At 35.1% G+C, this 14,012-nt stretch overlaps 2 protein-coding genes across 2 annotated transcripts; one reads left to right on the forward strand and one right to left on the reverse strand.

Moving 5' to 3' along the window:
• Positions 1–2,835: 2,835 nt before the first annotated feature.
• LOC108997618 (probable leucine-rich repeat receptor-like protein kinase At1g35710) lies at positions 2,836–6,185 on the forward strand. Its single transcript, XM_018973972.2, has 2 exons — positions 2,836–4,676; positions 5,559–6,185. Exons 1-2 carry the CDS (start codon positions 2,840–2,842, stop codon positions 5,948–5,950), a joined length of 2,229 nt encoding a protein of 742 aa, XP_018829517.1. The 5' UTR covers positions 2,836–2,839; the 3' UTR covers positions 5,951–6,185.
• Position 6,186: 1 nt separating this feature from the next.
• On the reverse strand, positions 6,187–10,505 carry LOC108997620 (thioredoxin-like protein AAED1, chloroplastic). The gene is made up of 9 exons (XM_035688761.1): positions 10,298–10,505; positions 10,004–10,120; positions 9,600–9,643; positions 8,405–8,460; positions 8,054–8,088; positions 7,254–7,330; positions 7,041–7,129; positions 6,545–6,608; positions 6,187–6,243 (listed from the first exon to the last, which is right to left on the reverse strand). Exons 1-9 carry the CDS (start codon positions 10,503–10,505, stop codon positions 6,187–6,189), a joined length of 747 nt encoding a protein of 248 aa, XP_035544654.1.
• Positions 10,506–14,012: the final 3,507 nt, after the last annotated feature.

Below are 14,012 nucleotides of genomic sequence, written 5' to 3' on the forward strand. Positions count from 1 at the left end.
TTTGAACAATGCTTTAAGTGTTGATGATAGGTTAAGGAGAGTTGGTATTCCATTAGCTTCAAAGTGTAATTGTTGTAGGAAGCCTGCTTATGAAGACCTTAATCATGTGCTGGCTATGGGAGATTTTGCACAGGAGCTAAGGCATCGATGTGCAAGCCGGTTGGGTATTCCTTCTGTTCCTGGCAGAAGTTGGAGGATATGGTTGAAGGATGGTTTAGGCGTGCAAGGAAGTCAACACAGGTGGGCAATCTATTGGGCTTAATATCGTGCATTGTGACTTGGCTGTTGTGGAATAGGAGATGTAAACTGAGAATGGAAGATAAATTGGACAGCATAGAAACAACTTGGTTGTCTTTTAAATATTGGGTAGCATGGGCTGGCATGAAATTGAAAGAGGGGAAGAGTTTATCTTGCAGAGATGAGGATAGTTTGCTAGCTCTTAATATAACAGTCAAACCCACTAAACATAAGCTACTTATGCAAGTAAAATGGCAGCATCCTGAAGTTGGGATTTATAAATTAAATATAGATGGAAGTTGCAAGGAGAACCCAGGTCAGGCAGGGTAGGTGGTGTGATCCAAAATCATCTTGGTGATCTAATGGGTGCTTTTGCAGTGCACCTAGGACAGGGGACAAATAATTTTGCAGAAATGATGGGTTAGCTTCATGGACTACGTTTAGCTCGTACACTGAGAATGACTTTTATTGCAGTGGAGATGGACTCAATGCTTGCTCTTCAATGGGTGCAACAGAATCAATATGATTTATGGTACCTTGAGGATTTTTGGAAAGAAATTAAGGTACTCTTAGGCGACTTCTCATATCAGATTATCCACTCTTGTAGGGAGAGTAATGTGGTTGCAGATGTTTTAGCCAAAATGGGTTCTGAAGGAATTTCAAAGACTTGGTTCACTTGGCAGGAAATACCTCAGGCAGTGAAGGGATTGCTCAAGCTAGATAAAGTTGGGGTGTCTTATTTGAGACTAGTTTAAAATAATGTAGTCCTTGAATTCTTTATTTGTATCCTTTGTTATATTGGTCCTTTATTGTTTCACGGTATTCCTCTGCCACAAATGAGGTTATTTTGAACAAATGATAGAAGTGCCATCCTCATTCTTAAAAGAAGAAGAAGAAGAAGAAGAAGAAGAAGAAGAAACCTTCGGAGTAAATTATGAATTTTATGTCATATATATGTCAGAGTGAAAAGTTTTAAAATCCATATACTTAAGTTTCTTTTCAAGTAAAATCCATATACATGTTGGGGGCTTGTTTGAGAAGTGAGATGATATGAGATGAGATGAAAATTCTATGAATAATAATAAAATGATTTGTAAATAGTAGTAAAATAGTTTGAGTTAAAAATTTTTATTGGGTTTTGGAAAATAAGAAAGAAAAAGTTGAATAAAATTATTAAAAAGTTAAAATATTGTTTTATTATAATTTTTTAATCTAACTTTTATTTTGAAATTTGAAACTTTTGTATTGTTTTTTGAAAGTTTGGGAGAGTTGTAACTGTTAGGTAATAATTAAATAAAAAGTTGAAGATTTGCAATTGAAAGTTGTTATATTTGATTGATATTTGAAAATGAAATTATGAAAAATTTTGAAATAATCTCACTTCCCGTTTCGGAACACAAACCATCTCATTCTTCTTTTGTATTCAATCACAATTGAAAATAGTAAAAATGTAGCTCTTAAATTCTCTCATACTTTATTTGTATTCGAAACTCACCTCAACTTATCTCATGTTATCATTATAAATTTTCTAAATTTTTACACAAAATATAATAAACAAATCAACTTTTTTAAATTCCAAAACAATAATAATATTAAAAATAATATTTTAATAATATTTTATTCAACTAATCTAAAACTATCATAACTAATCTCTACTTATCTTTGAATTCAAACCGGATTTAATCTTCTTTTTATTTTCCATTATATTTTATTTTCTATCACAAAGTGGGGCCGAAATGTCTACCCATCGCAAGCTCCGTAGTAGCTTGCAAACAAAATACTACTTGAACAAGGAGACATTAACGCGTGAAAGACTTTGAATGTTCAGTGCATGGACCTCAACCAGCGGAGCTTGCAAAATACTACTTGAACAAGAAGACATTAACGCGTGAAAGACTTTGAATGTTCAGTGCATAGACCTCAACCAGCGGAGCTTGCAAAATACTACTTGAACAAGGAGACATTAACGCGTGAAAGACTTTGAATGTTCAGTGCATGGACCTCAACCAGAGGAACTAAGATTTGGTGTCTGGGGGCAAAGTGTGGCACAAATAATATATACTTTTTGTATGTGATTATATAAAATAATATCAGTACAACTTAATCAATTTAATTGGAGTTAAGTTTGAAAACGAGCTATATAAAAAAACATTGAAAATCCCCTCTTTATAGGAAAAGAATAAAATTGTTAAGGAGGAAAAGGCTGAAAGCTGTTCAAACTTCAATGGAAAAGCAAAAGGAAGCATTACTACAGCATACGTGTTCAAGACCTTTCGTTTCGTTTCTTTCTCATATTTTTTTTTTCCAGTTTCTATTTAATTGTATGGATAAAAATGTCAAAACTATATATATATATATATATAATCAATTCCCCAAATGGGACCTATATATAATTAATACGTACATGAATATAGTCAATGAGTCGTCGCATGCATGTAGGACAAGTCTTGAGAGGCCGATTTCAAGGAATAAATGTATTCATTTCATGGAAATTTCCAGGATGACTCATTCAATTATTTCACAGGCCTAGCTTGAGAGTATCTTTTCTTATATATAAAAGTCTAGCCTAGTACTAATCGGTCAGTACTAATTACTCATAAAAATGGCAACAGTCTCCCTTTCCATTTCCATACCGATGGTAGCATGGGCTATCTGGATCCTATTATGCGGAAAGTGTTTGGATAATGCACTTCATCAGCTTGTTGTTGCTGCATTTGGATCATCTGCCCTTCAACTTAAACAAGCCAAGGCTTTGCAGGAGACTGAGTGGTGGCCGTCCACTACTACCCAAGCAAGTAGTAATTGTTCAAGTGCTTGCCATTGGGATGGTATTACTTGCAATGTTGGTGGAAGCGTCACAACCATCCAAAGATCTCATCATGGTTTGGGAGGTCAGTTGAAACTCAACTTCTCTTTATTCCCAAGCTTAGACAGGCTTGATCTTAATGGGAACAACCTTACGGGGCTCATCCCACTTGAGATAGGGATGTTGAAAAATCTAACCCATTTAGACCTTTCTTCGAACATGCTCGTCGGTCCAATCCCTTCCACACTTGGCAATTTAACTAATTTGAAATATTTAGAACTTAGTCAGAATAAAATCAATGGATCCATTCCCTCCGAAATAGGGATGCTAAAAAATCTGACTTATGCATATCTTCATGTGAACATGCTCGTTGGTCCAATCCCTACTAGTTTGGTTCATTTAACTAATTTAAAATGTTTACATCTCAGTTTAAATCAAATCAATGGATCCATTCCCTCCGAAATAGGGAGTCTAAAAAATCTGACCACTTTATACCTTTCTTTGAACATGCTCATCGGTCCAATCCCAACCACCCTAGGTCATTTAACTAATTTGAAATATTTGACCCTTCGTTATAACAAAATCAATGGATCCATTCCCTCCGAAATAGGGATGCTTAAAATTTTGAACTTCCTTAACCTTAGCCATAACTTTATTAGTGGAGAAATACCTAGCGCACTTGGGACTATTGCCCCTCTATGGATTTTGGATCTTAGCTACAATAATCTTACGGGAAACATTCCCTCTTTTCTCATTGGTATACAAAGACTTAACTTATCACATAATTCTTTGGAGGGCCAAATTCCAGACGGTTATGCTCTGTATCATACCTCCAACACATTAAATGGCAATAAGGATTTATGCGGTCAGTTCAAGATTTTCCCACCATGTCCAAAAAGTAAAAAATCAATCGTAACCAAAATAGAAACTTTTGCACCAATCACCATTTTCCTCGGATTCCTAGTCATTGGGGGGGGGGGTATTCTCTTGTCCCGTTGTATGTTCAAGAAAAATCAGATTGAGTCTAGGGGATTAAAGAATGGAAACATATTCTCGATATGGAATTATGACGGACATATTGCATATGAAGACATTATTGAAGCAACTGAGGATTTTGATATCAAATATTGCATTGGAACTGGTGGTTATGGTAGCGTTTACAGAGCAGAATTACCAAGCAGAAATGTGGTTGCCTTAAAGAAACTTCATCAGAGAGAGGCTGAGAATCCAGTTTTCTATAAGAGTTTTATAAATGAGGTTACGGTGTTAACAGATATTCGACATCGAAATATTGTGAAGCTGCATGGGTTCTGTGTACATAAAGGATGCAGATTTTTAATTTATGAGTACATGGAAAGGGGAAGCCTATTTTGTGTCCTAAGAAATGTTGATGAAGCTATGGAATTGGATTGGAGCAAGAGGGTAAACATCATCAAAGGCATAGCACACGCCTTATCTTACATGCATCATGATTGCATCCCAGCAATTGTTCATAGGGATTTATCATCCAACAACATTTTGCTGAACTCCGAATTCCAAGGTTTTATATCTGACTTTGGAGCTGCTAAACTCCTTGATCCTGACTCCTCCAATCAGACATTGGTTGTTGGCACATATGGTTATATTGCTCCAGGTAAATTGTTAATTGGTTATTTCGACTCCAACAATGGCATTTAAATTATTTAATCAAGAATATTGAATATAATTATTCCATTAGTCAGCATCTAAACATTTTTTAAGATTACTTTTCTTTACTATTTTCTTTTTGTTAGATTTACAATTTGTGAATCGTTACCGCCAATTAAGCTAAAAGGATATTAAGTTGATAAAACTAAAAGGACATGTAATATAATCTAAAATCCCAATAATCTAAAATTATAAATTTAATTAGATATATATATATATATATATATGCTCTTCATTTAATTATATGTTTAGCATAATGACATATATTATTTAATAATAATACATTTGGAGAGTGGATAATGAAACTATATAAGAATAGTTTGCAATTAGAAATAATATAATAATATAGTAGCTTCCTATAGTCAAAGTTTCAAGATTTAGAATTCAAATAATACTAGTCCTAGATCTGATCGAATAATGTGCGAGCTAGTTGAATAATCTAAGATATCAATTAACAATATCTTATATAATTTATAAATATCTTATTATAAGATATTTCAAATAAATTTAAAATGTTTTTAAAATTAAAAAAAAAATATTCAAATTATATCCTCCACGCAAAAAATTAAAAAATAAACAGTTGAAGCTAGAACCCATTTTTGTGAACTTTGTTTATTTTTCAAAATATTATATAATGAAGTTGTCAGTCTTTCTATTCTCTGTTTAAAGACTTTTATTTTGAAAACTAAAGATTATTATCGATAACTTGATTAATATTATTCTTCATTCAATAATTTTACTGTTAAATTGTAATTATCAAATTAATTAGATGTATTACTGTTCATAGACCGTATTTAGTCGTTCTCATCGTTTTCTTCTTTCTCTATAGAGTTTGCCTACACGATGACAGTTACTGAAAAATGCGATGTATATAGCTTTGGAGTGGTGGCAATAGAAGTATTAATGGGAAGGCATCCGGGAGAACTCTTGTCCTCATTATCATCATCATCATCATCATCTCAAAATATAATGTTGAATGAAATATTAGACCAACGTCTGCCACCTCCAAATCGTCTAATTGGACAAGAGATTTTGCTTGTTGCTACAATAGCATTTGCATGTCTGCACACTCAGCCAAAGTCTCGGCCTACAATGAAATGTGTGTCACAAGAATTTCTCTCTCGCAGGAAGCCGAATGACATACCCTTGACTACGGTTTCACTCTCGCAACTGAGGAAACAAGCATCACATATGGCAGGGTCAGGATTTGCTTATTGTTAGGGGGTTTGGTGTGCTGTCAATGTGTTGTTTACATTTCTCAGTCTTTTTTTAAGAAAAACATTATTTATTAGCATTCCAAATCACCCCATAAACTTGAATTACTCACTTTTCAAGGTTGGAAGCCGCTGAAACAGAATGGGGCCAGTGTGTTTGTATGAGATAAGTGCGTAAATAGAAAGTAGATGTGAATTAAGTAAAATCTGATAGAGAATTTCAGCAGATTCGTCATTTCTTCTTCATGAACAACAGGCTTTCAAAATATCTTTGATATTAGGATCATCCCCTGCTTCTTTGTCCTACTAAAAAATAAATAAACAAATTTTACATCCAATTAGAGTAGTATCTAGCATAAGAGCTCAGAACTTTAAAGCCTTGAGTGGAGTCTTTCAATACTCCTCTTCGATCTTAATTGTAAAAGAAAATATATTTAGATAAGGTTACAGAAAGTGTAAAAATATACACGTTAATTTGATTGTGCGTTAGGAAAAAAAGGCAACTATTGATCAATAACAAATATATGACAATGGTCATATTGATGATTAACCGTGTTCTAGACAAAAGAGAAAGGGGACATGCTATGATGAGGAACTTAATTCCCTTTCGAACGAACGAGATGTTAGTTTTTCCAAAACCTACAAATATAATTCCACCTTGCTGCCTGAGAAACAACAAATTTCCCCTTGATAATTTTGAAAACACGACAATGGTCATACAAGTTATCTACCCTTGCAGCAGACAACTCGTTTTGACAAGCTTAGCAAAAATAGATCAAGATCATTAAACCAAATGGCCTATCGAAGGAAGGCTTTATAATCGATACGCTTCTATACTTTTTTTTTTCCAATTTACCCATTAGTGTAGAGTCAATTGTTGCCATATATCTACGGTGGCTTCCTCGAGATCATGTTTAAGCCACCAAGGGGATTTAGTTGTGATGGATCTAGGTTATGTCGATAATACCATTAAGTCAAGTCAAGATGCAGGTTTTGTTGATAGTTTCTAGGAGTTCAAGAAAAGTACATAAGTGGATACTTTGATCTCATAAAAAAAAAAAATGGACACAGTAGTTGCAACAAGATGTTTTGCATACCAACCACCTCTAGTCACTGTGTCCTTTTCAAATGAAAGCTTCCAAACTTGTTCACCATCCATGTATAACTGTATTATCTTGAGACCTGCCTATAGTGTCACAGAAACAACCAAACTAAGAATTCCTAGATGCAATCACAAATTGCTAATTTTCATAATCACCTTAGTAAGCCACAAGTACTAGTAGAGTTACCAAAAAGGGATTTTCACATACTTTAGGAGTGAATGTAGTTGAAACTCCTAAGACAAATTGTAAAGCCTCATACCACGAGTGGGTCGGGTCAGCATAAACTTTTGAAACAAACAATAAGTTTTATTAGCAGGCTGCAAAATTAAGACACATTACAATTTTTTTGTTGCAAAGTATAGACTCCACAACATAAAATTGAACATATTTCTTTTTCATTCTTTTACACCTCTGCTTTGATGAGTAGTAAGGTCTTTCCACAATACAGGCTGCTTTGCAACAACATGAATGACATTGTCATTGCTGTCATCACCAAAACTTCACCATCTAATCCTCATCAATCATTATCACATTATTGCTGTTATCATCATCATCAATTGGCAACGAAAATAATGGTTCCATATCCACACATATTTCTACTGCATAAAATTGAACAGATTTCTACTTCATTCTTTTACACCCATCACCAAACCTTCACCAAACATTCAACCTTATCATTATCACATTATTGCAATATCATCATCATCAATTGGCAACAAAAACAATGGTTTCAAATCCACACAGACCCCTTTATTATAAAGTAATTGAAATTTCAAGATATAAACATTGTAAGAGCTTAAATATAAACAAGAAACTTAAAACATAAAACAAAATGGAACCAGAAGTGCACATGTAATTGACCCAGGGACACCATCTCATCTCCATGTTTCCATTTTACTCCATTGACAGTAAAACCAAAGTAGAACTTGATGTACCACTGCTGATATCATAGAATTCACGTTGTATCCAAATTCTTCAGAACTTAATGGAACCAGAACTTGATAAACCTCCTTTCAATTTTGTTTTCTCAAAATGCTCTTGCCTGCATAAAATTATTGTTGCAAGTTACTTAAAAAATTTATGTTATTTCCTTGGTAAAAAACTAGGGCAACGGGTGATAGATGATTTCATTGAAGCATAACATTGTTAGTCACATATTTACCCTTAAAAAACACGTGAAGAGTGCCACTGATTTCCTCATGAAACTTCCATAAATATTTACAATTACCCTTGTTCCAAGGATGGCATATTGACACGCAACAAATACACAAGCAACTTATTATTGTATACTTAATTCATCTATTAAATCTTACTGAAGCAAATATCAACAGTTCAATTAATCATCAATACATACCTACTCAATACTACCAGGTCCAATTACAACCAAAGCCATACTTGATTCATCCATTATATCCTGTCAACATATCATATATATCAGTACTATGTTGACACATAAGCACTTCCCACTTTTTTTTATTATTATTATTAACGATCCGAGAATCACCTGTCCACGAGTGACCCCGTCCCAATTTTATTAATAAACCCTCACTTATGGCGGAGGAAAACCGTGGTTACAGACCAATACTTGGAGATACAATAAAGTTTTGAAACCAGGTATCAAAATAGCCTAGATTTTGCTGTCCAAAAAATAATAAGCCAAAGAAAAAACAAGCAAAAACCCCACCTGCAAAAAATGTTAGCACAACAACAATAGACAATAAAAGCTTACCAAATCAACACAACGATCAAACTCCATTCCTCTAACAACAATGTAAAGATGGTAAACCAAGTTTATCCAAGCGAATTAATCCTCGAAGGATCCTAGGCAAATCTCCAATAATATTCCATTCCGTGTTAAGCACTTCCCACTTATTGTTTAAACCAACAAAAATTAAGGTGGAAGATGCCAATAAGTTATTAAGTCCTTTTTTTTTTTTTTTTGCTATCTGTAAGGGTATGGGGGTGACCGAAAGTGGCTTCTCAACTTGGATGTGAACATAGTAGCACTCTACCTGCTGGGAACCGAATAGGAGGGGCCTAGATGAAGAGAAGCCTTAGGCGCTCCTCCAAGTCGAGTTTGAACCATAGCTTAGACCCTAGCCCTACTAGGGAATTGAATGAATCCTTTGGCAACTAATACTAATAGTCTAAGGTGAATCCATATTCGGATTCAAGCTCTTGATCTAGTAAATGTCAAACCACTTAGGTGTAACCCAAGAACTATTGAGCAACCACCAGTGGTGGTAGGTCATTAAGTCTTCTATAGGCAACATGAACTCATCCTAAAGCTAACTACTATGTATTGTCCTTCCTTGGAAACATCCATTCAATTTATTTGAAGCTGGCAGTGATATAAAATAGAAGTTTTTCCTCTTCACGGATCTAGCAATTTCTAATTAGCATCAACATTTTCATCTAGTTTCTGCTCTCAAAAATCTTTCTTTGTTGTTAAAATCATGGGGGAAAAAATATTTTGTTTCTTTTCGCAGGTAGAATTTATGTTATAAAAAAATGAATGAACGCATGGCATCTAAAGTCCATCCACACACTTACCTTCTTGGCGGCAAGATTATCAGCTCGTTTGCAACAAAAGACACCTGCACCTGCAAAATCAAAGACAAGTACCATACGCAAAATGAATGATCGGTCCGCACTACTTCAGTGAAAGTATTACCTCCATTAGCCTGTACTATCTATTTTCTATTCATTGTGACAAAAATCTGCTCAGAATAATCAGATATATATATATATATAATATATTTGAGAAAAAATATTTATAACCGTAAATTCTGTAACTGTCCCGTAATCGTTTTGAAAAAAATGAATAAAACATGGAATTCACATGAAAAAAATTAATTTTTTAATAGTAGATCTCACTTTTTTTCAAAGCGATTACGCGACGTTTACATATTTCACGATTGTAGTAGAATTACTCTATATATTTATGTAAGAAACTGACCCGAAATGGCGATTAAATGCCATGACAACTTTCCTATCTGTCCACCAATCAGAAATCGGAATCGCGTTTCCACTCAAATCGAACACTTTCACCATGTCTAGCACACTTGCGGTATCTTAACCAGCCGCTGAAGTTTCGGTACCTGTTGCCATCCGCACATGTCATAATTGATCTGCTCCAAAATACCGTACAAAAAATTAAGTTTGTTTGCTGAGAAAATGAGGAAATATAAACATCATGATGCTAAAGATTTTCAGTGTAAAATGACGGAAATTAATAAAAGGAGACCTACCAGGAGAACCCAATATTGCAAAAGTCAAGACGAGGGTTTGCCGTGGTGAGAAACTGGTTGTATACTTGAGGTGTTTGGGAATCGTAGAAATTATGAGAGTGCGATTGGGTGATAGGCCAGGAAGCAGATGTACTGTCGAAGTCGGGTTGGTGATCCCGTTGGAGTAGAGATTATTGGTCGAAAGTGTGGTAGACAGAGAAGTCGCCATGGATGGATGCTCGAAGGATAAGCAGAAACTCCGCCCAAGGAATCTGGTTGGAGTAGAGATTACTGGGTAGCTTTGTGACTGTTGGTCGTAACTGTGGGAAATGGAGTTACACGTGGCAACACTCTGGTTGTCAAAATGCTTCAATATTAGAAATTCGTGTGGTTATGCTTCGGCAATTAAAACTGCATGACCCAAATTCAATTTCTTCTTTCTCCCCTCCCCCTCCATTGGCGGACATTCCCTCGTGTCAAAGCCCTACTCCATTTCTTTATTTGAGGAGATGCTTTTATCACCGGCCATTATATCCGATGCCAATCCTCCTTTTGCCACTCCTATCCCTCTAGAAGCTTGACGATAATCTAATCCGCCGCAATGGTCTCATGGATAGAAATGTCCAGTGGGTATTACTGGGCTCCCCGGCTTGGGAATGGGAACCATCGCCAGCCGCCTCTCTAACATTCTTGGCGTACCCCGCGTCGCTAATGATAATCTCGTCTCCTCCGACCCCCTTTCTCAACTGGTTTTTCTGTCTAGTCCCTGATCTGTTCGTTGGAGTTCATATTACTTTGGATTCTTATTATTTTTCACGTAGGCTAGCTTTAGAAGTGCATTACTTTTATCCCTTTTTTTTCTGTTCTGAAATCTCTCATTCTCGCTTACTATTTAGCAAAATGGTTTTTAGCTGGTTGGACGCTAAAAAAAAAAATCTATACCCGCTAATGTTTCAATATTATTAGTTCATAATTAAGTTACGTCTGTCATGCTCGTATCATCCCGCTAATGTATAATTTGTTGATATATTTGGGAGTTCTTGCCAATTAATATCCTGCTAATGTCATGCTCGTCTATCCACCAGCAAAATCTCCCAATAATTAGCCATAGAATTAGGGACGAAGGCACCGACATTGGGACATGTCCCTGTTATTATAGAAGTATAAATTGAAAACAAAATTTTATATAAAAATTTTACGCTAACCAAACAACAAAAAGAAGTGTAATGGGATGCATTAATACCAACTCTATAATTGAAAACAAAATTTTATATAAAAATTTTATGCTAAACGAACAATAAAAAGAAAAAAACAACTATTTTCAAGTGACAACCAAACACCAAAAAATCAGTTGTTTTCTTGGAAAGAATTTTGCATAAAACAATATCCATAACATAATAGTTATACTTCAAACAAATGGAGCCTGACTGTTTTTATGCCTTACTTGCACCTTATTTGAGAGGGGGAATGACATTTAAAAAAAAAAGTAAAATATGTAATATCTCATTCTACCCCTTGTTTGGGAGTTTAACTAGCTAGGAGGGATCATTTCCTCATGAATCTCTCTATTTGCAGTCCTTACTTGAGGTTGTATGTTCAGACCCTTTATTAAATGAAAAAAAAATCATTTTATGAGGGAAAGTTTTGTAATTTTAAAAAATTTTAAAGATAAAATTATTTAGGCTTGCATTGCAGTCCCCAAATGGGGACTGTAGCTAGCATTGCTCTTTCCTCAATTGAAAGTTTGTAAATGGAATGGGTACACTACAAGAAAATCGGTTTATCCCGGCATTTGAAATTCACCGCATTAGGAGCTTAAATTGCCGCATATAACTATTCCCATCAATTTATAAATTGTTGCACATCCGTTGCATTTGTTTCTTCACTTTTGTTTCAACCCAGCGAATACCAAAAATCGCCGCAAATAATTACTTTTTTTGACATTTCTTTTTTTGCCGCAAATGGCCATTTGGTTTGCCTATTAAATCATTGGGAAAAACTATTTGCGGCATTATCACAATAATTGCTGCGAATGTGGAGAACTATTCCAACGATGAAATTAATTTGTTGGGAAAAATTCCAGCCGTCGATTACATACTCGCCGTAAATAGTCAATTAATCACCATAATTGAAAATAACTATTCCGACGGTGTACTTAAATCGTCGCAATTGTATTCATTACAGACGTACACCAATCGCCGGAAAAGTTCGATACCGACGATTTTATCCATCGTCGTGAAAAGTTTCATAGGTCCAAACTGAGTTTTTGTGGCGATGGTTTTTCACCACAATAGATACATTTCCGATGAAATATAATCGCCGCAAGGGAAACCATCAAGGGACATGATTATTATACCCAACAACCTGCATGGACATGATTTATTTGATTGTAAACTGGAAACATCAAGCATTAACATCATTAACCTATCAAAATTCAACTTTTAAATGACAACTAATTAATATTCCCATCAACAAATAATAAGGGCACCATTTGCATCTAATTCAAAATTTTAAATGCATCAATTCATCCAAACTCATATATATTTTGACACTTTTTTTTTAAGAAGAAGATGGTATCCCAATTTATTGAAAACCCTCACTTATGGCTGAGGAAAATCGTGGTTACAGCCGAATACTTGGGGTTACAAAAAACCAAAACCCAGGCATAAAAAAAACCAAACAAACTAACCACAATATAAAATGTCAATAATGTTCAAAGAAAAAATTACAGGACCAAGATAGAGGACAAAAGGATGAAACAAGAAGCACCTGCAAAAAGAGCACGTAAACAAATAAGATCAACTCAAGTAAAGCAAACAAAACTTACCAATGGAAGCCTAAGTGAGTTGCAAATAGGGAAGACTAATTATGTCCATACAAATAAGACCTTTGAGTTGACTGGTCAAATTCTCACTATTGCTTGTCCAATCCACATTTAAACCCCCAACTCCCTATTTGGCAAGAAAATTTGCCACCACATTACCTTCACATAAAACATAGTATTAAGAATGATGCAGAAGAATTGAAGCAAGGGAGGAGACGACGCAACTGATTCGTACGCATGTAGACGGAATGAAAATAACAGAATGCATAGGCGCACAAGAGAGATGCAACAGAGACGCACTCAGCAGTTGGGAGAATAAATCTCGTGTATTGATCTGTGATGTACAACGGTTATTTATAGCTACATAGGATTGGTAAATGAAATATAAAATAAACAATGTATATTTACAGCTCATCAAATAAAATTAATCTCTTCATGACTCATCAATCTGGTGGTCTTGTATGTGTTTGATAATATTCCTCTTCTAACTTCAATAGCCCCCCGCAAAATGGAGATTAAATATTAATGACTCCCATCTTGAGCAGTAATCGATTGAATGTAGGAGAGTGTAATGGCTTGGTAAGTAAATCTGCTAACTGGAAGGAGGAGAAAACATGAGCAGTTTTTACTTGACCTTCGGAGATTTTATCGTAAACTACATGGCAGTCAAGTTCAATATGCTTCGTGCGTTCATGAAAGACAGGGTTTGCGGCAATATGCAGAGCAGCTTTATTGTCACAATAGAGTGTAGATGGAGTGCCAATGGTGAGGTGCAGATCATAGAGTAGGTAGCGAATCCAAGTAAGTTCGCATACAACGGCAGCCATTGCTCTATATTCCGACTCGGCGGAGGACCTGGAAATGGTGTTCTGTGTTTTTGATTTCCATAGAACCAAAGAGGTCCCAATGAAT

This window comes from Juglans regia, chromosome 3, assembly GCF_001411555.2.
Source record: "Juglans regia cultivar Chandler chromosome 3, Walnut 2.0, whole genome shotgun sequence".
Lineage (NCBI taxonomy): Eukaryota > Viridiplantae > Streptophyta > Magnoliopsida > Fagales > Juglandaceae > Juglans > Juglans regia.

What these genes read in the sequence shown, in the direction of transcription:
- LOC108997618 (XM_018973972.2), top strand. Translation starts at nt 2,840, where the DNA reads ATGGCAACAGTCTCCCTTTCCATTTCCATACCGATGGTAGCATGGGCT. An exon ending in ATATGGTTATATTGCTCCAG is followed by an intron (nt 4,677 to 5,558) that starts GTAAATTGTTAA and finishes CTTTCTCTATAG; the next exon opens with AGTTTGCCTACACGATGACA.
- LOC108997620 (XM_035688761.1), bottom strand. Translation starts at nt 10,505, where the DNA reads ATGGCGACTTCTCTGTCTACCACACTTTCGACCAATAATCTCTACTCC. An exon ending in TGCAATATTGGGTTCTCCTG is followed by an intron (nt 10,121 to 10,297) that starts GTAGGTCTCCTT and finishes CGGCTGGTTAAG; the next exon opens with ATACCGCAAGTGTGCTAGAC. An exon ending in ATAATCTTGCCGCCAAGAAG is followed by an intron (nt 8,461 to 9,599) that starts GTAAGTGTGTGG and finishes ATATGTTGACAG; the next exon opens with GATATAATGGATGAATCAAG.